Source organism: Rhea pennata, chromosome 6 (assembly GCF_028389875.1).
Source record: "Rhea pennata isolate bPtePen1 chromosome 6, bPtePen1.pri, whole genome shotgun sequence".
NCBI classification, from domain to species: Eukaryota; Metazoa; Chordata; class Aves; order Rheiformes; family Rheidae; genus Rhea; species Rhea pennata.
Genome location: NC_084668.1, coordinates 34,140,267 through 34,151,894, shown reverse-complemented (window position 1 = coordinate 34,151,894; position 11,628 = coordinate 34,140,267). Strand labels below are relative to the sequence as shown.

General features: G+C 37.8%; 1 protein-coding gene across 4 annotated transcripts; it reads right to left on the bottom strand.

Annotated features, from left to right (window-relative positions):
- Positions 1-4,935: 4,935 nt before the first annotated feature.
- Positions 4,936-11,612, bottom strand: NDUFB3 (NADH:ubiquinone oxidoreductase subunit B3). 4 transcript variants are annotated; one of them, XM_062579234.1, is made up of 4 exons: positions 11,415-11,612; positions 9,476-9,554; positions 7,763-7,910; positions 4,936-5,193 (listed from the first exon to the last, which is right to left on the bottom strand). In XM_062579234.1, the coding sequence occupies exons 3-4, from the start codon at positions 7,906-7,908 to the stop codon at positions 5,037-5,039; spliced, it is 303 nt and encodes a 100-aa protein (XP_062435218.1). In that variant the 5' UTR covers positions 7,909-7,910; positions 9,476-9,554; positions 11,415-11,612; the 3' UTR covers positions 4,936-5,036. The 4 variants fall into 4 exon arrangements, with proteins under 4 accessions (XP_062435218.1, XP_062435219.1, XP_062435222.1 ...); XM_062579235.1 differs by lacking the exon at positions 11,415-11,612 and adding an exon at positions 11,192-11,386; XM_062579238.1 differs by lacking the exon at positions 11,415-11,612 and adding an exon at positions 11,151-11,174.
- Positions 11,613-11,628: the final 16 nt, after the last annotated feature.

Sequence of the window (11,628 nt, the reverse complement as noted above, 5' to 3'; positions counted from 1 at the left end):
GGGCCGTTTGCGCACAAAATGGCGGCGTGGCCGCGCTGTGAGGAGTGGGGCCCGGCTGGGAGAGCGCGCGGGAGGGGAGCGCGGGCCGTGGGGCCGCCCGGGAGGGGGCGCCCTGTCAGGGATATGGCGCGTTTTCGAGTGTGCCGGGGAGCTTCTGCTTGGGGCCCCAGAAAGCGAAGGCTGGACGTTGCATCGATAAGACAGCTGCGCATGTGGACACGCATACATAGTCCATAATGTGTATACCGCAGACCTTTCAGGGATTTTCAGATGACGAAGGCCCGCCTCAGGAGCCCTGCAGGGGTGGATGGAGCAGTTGCTCTGTGCAGCGGACTTCTCCAGTGAGCGAATGCAGACTGGTGAGCCCAGGCAGGTGTTCCCTGCAGCAGGCGCTTCGGGGTGTGTGTGGAGGGGGGGGGGTTATACAGGAGCAAATCTTCCCTTCGTTCACGTCCTCTGTATCACTCTGAATTCATTTCCAGCAACGATAATAATTGTTGAGGTTTGTGATAGTTTTGAGCTTCTGTCTGTTGTGTAATCTGCAGTACTTTGTCCCTGTAAACAGGGTGTTGCCATTCCCATGGTGTAAATGGCAAGTCCCATCTAAGTGACTTACTCAGAGGCATTAGTGTTGCAGCTGGAGCTACTGTCTCTAAATCTAAAATTCTGGACTATTTTGTCAGCTGAACTAGATGGAAGCCTCATCCACATGTGGTGAATTTGGACACAATATATACAAAATCTCAAGCCCAAAGGACTTTGAAGTATTTACAACACAGAAAACCATTTTATGTGCTGCTAAAAATGGAGCAGTTGAAGCACAGTTTTCTCGGGAACAATACTCGATTGTAAAAAAAAGTGTAATGTTCTCCTTAGAACAGCAGGGAAAACTTGCTACCCAAACTAGAATTTGGTCAGATTAAAAGTGACTGTTTTGTGCTCTGAAAAAAATACCTAGATTTTTACTGACCCGGATCTCATCTCAATATCCACATTAAAGGGTAGCAAGGGTCTCACAGCGTCCCCGTTGCCAAGCTATAGCTTTGGATTAATGCCGATTCAGACTGAGAAGGGCTGCCCGCTGAATCGACTCTTACAGTCTTTCCTTGTGCCAATTCTGTACAAGCACGCAAGGGCTTGTTTAAGCTAATAGAAGAGATTTAATGGGATAGTATAGTTGCAGCCTTACGAAAGAAAAACTTTTTTTCCCCCAAAATGGTTGAATAAATGTTTTTTTTTTAATTTAACACTTATTACAGCTATTACCAAAGAGATTGATTTACTATTTTTTCCACTTTTCCTTCATTTTCTTAAATGTTATATGCTTATGAAGCTGTTGTCATATTTTTAGGCAGTATTTATGAGCTATGTATAAGTTTTTTGGTTTGGGTGTTGGAGTTCTTTGTTTTTGGTTCCCCCCTCCCAGTTTCTAAGTTGAAATACTACATTGTCTTCTCTGATTGGTTCTCCTGTCCTGGAACTGCAAATCAGTATAAATGCAGAACATAAAGTATTTTAGTAAGATTTTATTTAGATATGATTGAGAAGAGATGATCCTATTTATTTTGATTCAGAGAGTTGGATTTAAATTTCTGCCTTGGATGTATTTCTCTCAATCTACTTTCATAACAGGTTTGGTCTACTTTGTTTTGTAGATTCTCCTAGTTAAGTTAAAGAAAAACTATAAGAAGATATGCCTCCTAAAATTCTATGTATTTAAAAATAAGACTTCTGTACGATTGGGGTGAGTGCAGTACCTCTGTTTATGTAAGTCATGCTGCTAATATCCTTTGTTACAAGTCAGAGTTCTTTATTAAAAAAAAAAAGCCAACTCAGTAAGGAAAGTTTTTTTTTTTCAAAGATTTTTCTTCTCCTTAGGAACAACAATAAAAGAATTATCTGACAGTTACATTTTTCTGTTGTTTGGCCTACAACTGAGAAAACATAGAAATGTATAGAAAAAACATAGAGAAAACTACTCTGGAAGATGATACAAATTTGGAGGTTTATGCTGAATGATGTAAAATTTTACAATTGGCATCAGCAAAAAATAACAAATCATGAATCTCTCTTGAGGTGAGCAGAAATAGCTGACTATTGATGCAGACAGAATTTCCCCTTGTGCTTCACAAAGCTATGACCATCATCAGTTCTGTTTCTCAAAACTTACATACAAAATGAGCTTCCTGACTGTGCTGTTACTATTATATGATCATATATATTCTTCATCTGTAGATGGCCCTTGCTGTTTATGACCCTTTTCTTTACTCTGTAAAATAATCTCATGCGCTAGTAGGAAGGTTGCTTTAATTTTAGGACATTGCTATGGTTACAGCGAAGACAGGTTTGGTACTTATCTCATTATGTAGGAAATACTCTGTTCCCTGGAAGGATTGGTATTATTGTAGTAAATGTGAAATAAAAATCTTTTAAAAGTATTGTGTTTGTAAGGAATATTACAAGCTACACTTGTTTTATAAAAATGTCTCTTCATTCATTTTCTATTCTATAATATTGCTAAGGTAATTCATCATAAATCCAGGCAACCATACATGACAGTAGCTGAAATGATTTCTGGTTATTAAATTGCTGAATGGCACCTTCTTAATCCATAAATTAATGAGTTTCATCTCAGTCACTGTTAGTTAAAACTGGACTATGTCCAATATACTTTGTTGTACACTGTTTGTAAGGCAGAATCTTATGATCTTCCTTATACACAGCAGTACTTAAACATGAATTTACGGAAGAACTGTGTTAAATTGGGATGACTTGCCTGTAACTTTCTGGAAATTTTGGCTGAGATTAGTGAAGAAGCCTAAGCTTTCAACTGAGTGATTCTTAACTTTAATATGCCCTAATTGCCAACAAAACAATCTGGATAAACAGATTTATCTGTTTCATTAAAATAAATAAAACAATTCTGTTATTATTAAAATTGAGGCTATTTATCAATCAAGCTACGCTTCTATGTGCATATCTTACATCTTTTGGTCCAAACAAGTTGAGTAACATACCAATATTATGTATGCTGTAAATAAGATTACAGTAAGTTTTTCATGTGTGTTCATTTGCTAAGTTTGGAAAAAAGTATTAATCTCTCCTCCTTAATAAATAAATATAGCTTTACTGATACTTTTTTTAAATAGAAGTATATCACATTATTGAAGCTGCAGTCTTATAAAATTTTAAAGGACTAATTCTACAAGTCTGTGGCATGCTCTGAAGCTGATGCTTTCAAAAAAAAAAATCTGGAAACTAAATAAAACAGCAACTATTGATCAAGTTATGGCTTACGTTTCTGGGAAGGTTGCAGCAGAGTTGGGGGGGGGGCAGGGAACTAGTCAATCAACTTGCACATACATGAGTTGTGGACACCAAATTATAACTACAAAGAACAGAAGTGAGCAGCACACATCTGAAGTGCAAGATTATGCTAGCTCTGTTAATAGTGTGCTTCTGAACAACAACCTAAATTTCAGCTTTCTTAAGCAGTTTAATCTTAGATCCAGTTAGAACAAGCAGCGAAAACCAGCCTTTGCAAACATGTATTTTGGGCAGGACTATCTAAGAGATAATGCACACCTCACACAGTATTTTTTGATTTGTTTTTTTTTGTGGAATGATGTAATAGCATAGGAATTATTGAGAAAGAATTAAGCAAGAAACAAATTTAGTAAAACAGCTATTTGTCCAGTGAACAATGCCTTAGGCAACGTCATGCAGAGAGGCAGAGTTCTACTGTAGGAGTGCAGCTGCATTGTTCGGTACTGTTTATTTGCTCTAAAAATAACTCTGCTGTAGCCTCACTGAAAGACTATGTGCAATATGTATATAGGCATTTTACCTATTTCTTGATAAGAGCTTCTGATTTTTTTTTTTTTTTTTTTTTTTTTGGTAAAACTGCAATTAGTGACTTCAGGGTACTCTGCGGTTCTTTTACACTGGAAGTACACTATGTAATTGTTCAGCGGTATTTGGAGTTTACTTTGTCTGGTTTTGCTTTTCACTTCACACAGATACCCTATTTTCTGGACTGAAAACTGAGATATGGGAGCCTCCTTAGCTTACGTTACCAATGGCCTAAAGATTTACATTATGTTCAGCTACTTCTACTTCATGGCATTGGAGAGCTTGTATACTGCCAACAGGCCCCGTTTTACTACTTTCCTCACTGTTGGCATTCTTAAGACACTCCAGAAGCAGATAATTTGAGGAAATACATGAAACTTAAAACCCAAATTACAAAGTTCTCTACTAGCTATGAAAATTCTGTACTATTACAAGTGTGGTTAAATTCTAATCAGAGTAAAGAAATCAACTGCTTTCTTTTTTTCACCTTTCATTAAAAATATACTCAAGAACATTAGAATTTGTATTAGGGTGAGGTACAGTTACTGCTGAGTGAAACATGTTACTTAGCGTAGTATATTACTAATGTAGCAACAATGGAAGTTTTAATTTCTGGATATTACAGCACATTATTTTGGTGCATGGAGGTCTGCCAAATTAGTAAACACTTTAATAGGGTTAATTGTAATCTTCAGTATTTTCATATACTTTAAGGCAGTTGGATTATTTTTAAAGTTTTATCATAACATTTATTTACTATTATCCACTCTTACATGCCTGATGAAGTTACACTTTTAAGAAATGCTTAACAGGTCATTGCCACTTACCAACAAATAACTTAGTTATTAGACCTGCATTTAATACAGTACTCTGAAGAACACCACACTTTTACAATCTGACTCCACATACTGCAGTGCTTGAGGAGTAAAGCTGAGACTTTTGTTTGTAGTTTAAAGGGAGGTACAACAAGCCCTGATAGCATACATACATCTTTTTCTCCAGTCTGAAGTCAGGCTTGGATTTAGGAATCTCTTTAAGTTCTTTGCTCCTTCCACAAACAAATAATAAAGTCAAAGAAACATGTTTCTGCCTGCGATGGACAGACTTTAATATTATAGGTATAGAAGGAGAAGCAAGCTATTGTACGTTTTAGTTTAGAAACAACAAGTTCTCATACTTGATCTTCAGTGATGACCTCCATTCTTCTTCGGAGGAAACATTACATATTCAACGCCAAGAGCTATGACAAAAGCTGCAAATCCCCACTTGAATCCCTTAGTAAGGACTTCTGTTAAGGTAACAGGTTTTGCAAAGCCACCCATAAACCTCCAGGCTTCGTTGCTAGGAGAAAGACAACCGAAGAATAAAACAAGATCAGTGGAGCCACTGTGATTAAATATTAAAGGAATATCTTGGGGAGGAGGGAATAGAGAAAGAGGCTGGAAAGATTTCAAGCAGATATACCTTGAGACTGTAACATTTCTATAGTTCAAGCATTAAAGTAACAGATGCTGCCACAGGTGAATGACCTGAGCTCTAACCCTTTATATGCATGTCACGTTAACTACACACAAAACTTGCAAACAGCATCTTCTGATAACAAATTTTGGGTGGTGATTCTGTTATGTAACTGTTCTGCTGTTACTATGCATTGAAAGAAAAACAGAACGCATGAGCGTATGCGAGGAATAGAGTAACTACAAAGGCTAGCCATTATGCTAGATGGTACCTAGCATAGTTGAATCTTAAAAAGTTTTTCCACCCATGGCAAACTTGACCCAGTGTCAGATATTTTTTTGGCTTGCAATAAGTTACTTAGAACTGTCAGGGCCTACTAAAACTGTTCTTAAAAGGCTGGAAAGATGACATTTAGCTAAGAAGATTTATACAGCTGACACTGCCTTATGTCACTGTGCTGCACCTATTTTATTAGTGAAGTGTTAGTCACTGCTGTAACTGACTACAAGTGTTTACAGACAGAGTCCTTAGTAGAGGGGAAAACATTTGCAGAGAAACAATAAAATTAGAACCATCATTTCAGCAAGAAATGCAGTCTTAACATGGGGGTCAAGTTCTTATTAGTATGTTCACAGATCATCTTGTGCAAATGGTTTCTGTGACTCAAGATGAAGGCATGTTAGCATAGAAGAGCATATTCTAGTTGCTAATATAGGATACTTGTTGATAAGGCTTAGGTTTCCAAATACAGTAACTTTCACACAGCTTATTCTGTATGGAATATGTATACAAATGTACATTTCTAACAAAGGTGGAAAGTTGATCCCCTGAGAGAAGGAATTAAAGAATGATGCCCTAAAGAGGCTTACTATTTCAAGATTTCTAGTGCAAGATATTTATAATGTGGTCTTCCTTCAGATTATTGAAACAAAACTTGATACTTTAATTTCTCCTTTATAAAGGAAGATTGGCATGATGCTAATATTCAAAACTTGTCCTTCATGGAACTGAAATATTAGTTTACATAAAATTTGCATTAGGCAAAGCTTAGATGGAATTATCTCATGCTTTAAGAGTTGCACTTATTCCTAATTTCAGCTCCTCATGAAATTGGCTCAATTCTCTTCTTTCACTAGGGAAAGATTATTTTTTCATCTAGGAGGGGGAACAAACAGTACACAAACTCTTTCCAGTTTTCTATTTTGTAGTACTTTCTGAACATTTTACTTGGAAGTGTATACACCAGAAGTCATAGATAAATTTCAACTTAATTTATGATACTAAACTTTGTCCATTTTTTTTCTGGGATTAAGCCTAATGCTTGCTGAAGATAATTAATTTTATCTGAAGCACAGTGGAGGGGAAAAAAAAAGTTTAAGGCTGCTTGTGTTCCACAGAATGAGAGGCAACATACCTGAAAGAGGTGCCAGGAAAGTTTGGTGGTAGCTGATAATCCTAAGGGCTCATACCGTAAATGACTCTTAGCATTATTAAAAATCATGTTTTACTCCATGTTTACAGCCATAAACTCTTTCAGAAGGAAGGAAAAAAGTGCTTTCAATCCCAAACCCTTCCAGAGGTTATAACATGCAATATAGCAACAACTTTTTAAATAGATGACATTTTTCTATTCTTACAGTGATTTGAAGCAACAGCGAACAAATAAAGTCTCTTCTGTGAAAGCTCCTAGAATAGCTGCTGATGTAGCTTTTCCTCTTACAGAAGGACTGGACTATACAGCACAAAACATTTATGTTCTTATTTTCTAAGGTCAAAGAGTACTTGAGCAAGGTATTACATAATTCATGCTAGGAGGAAGTATGTTAAGCGGTGCTTTAACAGCTGCCTAAATAATCCAGAGTTGCTCTGAGAAAGAAAGGAGGTATTCACTGTAGAACAGGACAACTTAGAGGTAAAAATCTAATATTCCATGATTTAGTTCACCCTACCTTCCATGTTACATCCAGTGCTTAGCAAAAAGAAATGCAGAGTTGAATCAAATTCTACGTCATATACTAGTACATTTCTTCATTTCAAATGAAGACCTCCACTGTATGTGAATACTCCTATTCCTACTCAGAATGTCAGTGTAAGTTCCACTGACTTCAACAAGATTAGAGCATGCAACCTCTTTGCTGAAAAGACAGGCTTACTCTCATGTGCAAGACCTGACAATTATTTAAGTGTTTTGGGGAATGAGGCCTTGGCCATTGTGCCTGACTGTTACCTATCACAAAGTAAAAAGGCCTTGTACTTTGCCTTGTAAAATGCATAGACTGGTCAAGGTAATACAACAGTAGTAAGTTCCACACAAAAAAGTAAACAAAAATCTAACTAATATATTCTACATGCATTTTTCACAATTTTTACTAAAGAAAGTGACACTTGCAGTGACAAGTTTGGGCTGATGCTACAAAATGGTCAAGATTGTTTCTGAGGCTTATGCACTTACCGAGCCCATGGATCCCTCAGACCCCGTCTAGCCAGCCTTTCCTGAACTTGTTCAAGAGGCGTACCCTCTATCTTCCATTGCCTATAGTCAGGGAGTTCCATTTTGCCGTGACCGTGGCCATGGCCATGTTCATTTCCATGCCCCATACCTACAAAAAAAAGATAACGAATTTTTGTTTCTCAGAGAGTATCAGCTTATTTTCACACACTTGCAAAGACCAATATCCTGTACAGGAAGAACAGAAAGGTTACAGGCAATATTTAAAAACCACAGCGTTGCACATCAAGCATCTTCTGCACACCTTAGAATAGAAAACAAAGTGTTAGGACACTTCATGCTATGTTTCCAAAGTTGGTGATTAAGCACAACAATGCAAACTGCTAGACTGTATTAATTATTTCTCATTAACAACAATTAGCTAATGTGTCTGAAGTCCTACATGTTTGGTTTACTTAATAGCAGCAGTAACCACATGCTAAAAGGTGACTGTCTTAACAGATAATCATTACAAAAGAATTAACAGCATTATGTTATTAACAGAACAATACATTTTTTGCTAATAGAAAACATCACTATGGGCTTTAAAATATACAGCTGAATATAATAAAACATTGCTCAGGAACATGAAGAATCCATGTACAATTTAAACACAGAAAAGCAAACATCTCAGGACACTAAAATAAAAGTTCATCCAAGTTTGGTATCAGAGTCTTTGTAATCCTTTTCACAGATGACTGATTTTGAAGCCAAATTAGACTGTGTGAACATTTCTGAAGCATAGTTTATTTATTTATTTATAGTATGTCAGTTGAGGAACACTGCAAGTTTTTCCTGAGACTATGCCAGTAAAATACTCTTATTTGAAAAATTACAATTTAAAAACTTTCCTGTGGGTTGAAAAATGAGACCGACTTCATAACTACAATTCACTACTTCGAATACAAATTTAACTTATTGTAAAGCTAATGCTCTAACTTCACATTTAAAGTATAATGTTATACTACAGTTTATCACAGTTTCTTTAAATATCTAGAATTACTCAAAATTTAATTGAATATATACTAACTGGTCGTAGTTCAATTTCAAATTTAAAAAATGTAGTTGAGAAAGATCCAGGTGTAAATATCAAAGAATAGGGTATTATGGTAGACATAAAAATCCTTATCCGACGGTACTTTATTAAAAACATTCACAATATAAAGATGCACATACGACAAATACTAAAAACAGGCAAAACTACTAGCTTTTTAAACCAACCACATTAAACATTTAGAAGATTTTTGCATGATAATAGCAAATGGATTTTTAATATTTTTGCCACAATGCCGTTAGCGATAAAAGTTTGATCAGATCTACTTAGAAAAGAAAATACAAATGCAGACATTCCTAATTAAATTAAAGGGAATATATTAAAGAAAAAAAAGAGTGGTACAGACTATAAGCATACGAGTTAAAATAGCTAAATGTTCCATTTGATAATCTTGAGAACTATCTAGACTTACTTTAATCTTAGCCTAGAGGAAATAGGGAAGATCAAAGTGAGCTACCTAGTTGAGCTACACAGAAACAATGTTTTCCCTGACACCCTGATTGTCCACTGTTCAGATAAATAAAAAAAATCACTGACTTCGATCTTAAATCTAAGTTTGCTACCCATACAAAGTTTTAAATACTGAGAGTGAAACAGGGCAATATTTATTACTGCAGTGGTACCTGTTTTGTGGCACAATACAGTGAGTTTTCAGTCTTCAGCACTGCTAGTGAAAGTAGTCTTATCACAAGCCCTATAATACTGAGCAAAAAAAAAAAAAAAAAAAAAAAAAAAAAAGAAGAAAAGAAAAGAAATTAACCGGTGAGATCAACTAAAACCTTGCAATAATAATTCCATTAGCATTACTGTGTTGTTGACTTAGAACAATTGGTAAACATTATAACCACCGTGTATTCTTCAGAATCTAGAAATGCAAAAGTCTGCTGACCTTTACAGCGTATTGCACGCTTCCTTCTTTCTAAAATTTGATTTTCAAGGAAGAGAGAGACTGGTTTAAATGACTGTGAAAGAGAAGGCATTTAACTTAAAAAGTTTCAGGTGCATTGTTTCTAGTACTTGAGAGACATCAGCTACATTTTTCTTGTTTATGTATGAGTTTTAAATATAAAAATGTGCAAGACAGCTTTATGTGCTGTTAGGGTAAACTGGGAAAAATAATAACTTGTTCATAGCAAATTAGGTTAATGATGTCATATTGAAAGCATTTCCAAGCTCTGATTTAAATGACAGCTTAATTGATTTTCATGGTAGAAGTAATCCACTTGATAATCTAAAAAGGCATATTTTAGACTCAACTGTTACTGCCTTGCAAGTCACCACTAACATTACATTCATGAAGCAGCTGTGTAAGTTTTCTTACATTAAATAATACCAGGAAAAACATTTCTCAGTGTCTGTAAATGCATTTCAGCAGCACCAAGGCCCATCGTTTTCAAGCTCTCCAGAGTACATCAAAAAGCTCCGAGATCAGTTCGAAAAATCTCTAATGTAGATAAATTAGCCTTTAGAATTACACTTATTAGAAGGTACTTGTAATTAATCAAGCCCATAAAGTTCGATTAATTAGACATTTTTCCATTATTCTAGCTACAGATACTAATTCCCCAGAGTCATAACCCATCTGACTACTTAATTCACTGAAAAAAAGCAGAGCTATGAAAATAACCGAGCTCAGAGTAAAAACAAGTGTATATTAAAGCTGACTTCTCAGATCCTTTCTAGGCTGCTGCCACTTAAGCACAACTGGCAATAAAAGGTACAGGATAAATCAGTAAGAGAGGCGGTGCACCTTACTAGTTCCTTCACGAGGCTGGGAAATTCATATTTTACTTAGTTATGCTCATAAGATTATTAAGAAAATAAGATCCTTATAAAAAAAAAGAAGTGATCAAAGTGGATGGGAAGATGAAGAGAGTCATTTTTCAGTGAGTTAAGGAAGGGCTGGAAGAAAATAATGATGGCTTTGCAGTCTTATTTTCACAAAGCACCTGAAACTTCTTTCAGTCAGAATTTCCCATTTTAACATCCCTCTGGTAGCAAAGAACAGGTTTAATGTTCCTAATTTTTAGAGAACTAACTAGAATGCAGTGTTGCTATGAACACTACTTCCAAAAGCTTAACTCTTGAAAGCTGTGAGGGCAAAGAAAAAGGACTTTCTTGGAGCAAGAAACCTGAACGAAAGCTCTAACACACTATATCATTACCCCCTCCCCCAAAAAATAATAAAACAAGCCCAAGTCTCCACCGTGCCGTGAAAAAGCCTGAGGCCTCTCTCCCAGCAGAATCTGCCTTTCCACAAGAAACGCTTTTAGCACTCGTAGAGACGCTTTAACGCACACAGCCAGTAAGCTGCACTGCAGCACCGGGCGGGCGCTCACCGCCAGCCGGAACAAGCCATTAGCGCCTCTCCGCGGAGCTGCGAAACGAGGCCGAGCGGGCGCCAGCGGCACCGGAGCGCTGCGGGGCTCCCCGTGCGGCGGCGGCGCGGGCCGCTCGCTCGGGGCAGAGCGGGCAGCGGGGGAGCCCTCTCCCACCCGGGCCGGTGGGCAGGGCCGCTGCCGGCACCGGGCCCGCCCGCCGCCCCCGCCGAGCGCCCGCTACCTGCCCGCTGCGCGACCCTCCGTCAGGACACGACCGCTGCCCGGAAGCGGAAGCCGGGAGAGGAACGGCCTCCGCGGGAAGCACAGCGCGCCACGGAGGTTCCGGGCAGCTCCCGTCCGGCCCCTTCGAGCTCTTTCCCGGTGCAGTGGTGAAGGCGCTAAGGCCACCCTCCGCCACCCTCCGCCGCCCTGGGGCTCTGGCGCCGCCGCGGGGT

Bases quoted from the DNA above. Each gene is read 5' to 3' on its own strand.
- NDUFB3 (XM_062579234.1), bottom strand. From the start codon at position 7,908: ATGGGGCATGGAAATGAACATGGCCATGGCCACGGTCACGGCAAAATG. The intron at 5,194-7,762 runs GTAAGTGCATAA...TCTTTCTCCTAG, and splicing joins CTGAGGGATCCATGGGCTCG to CAACGAAGCCTGGAGGTTTA.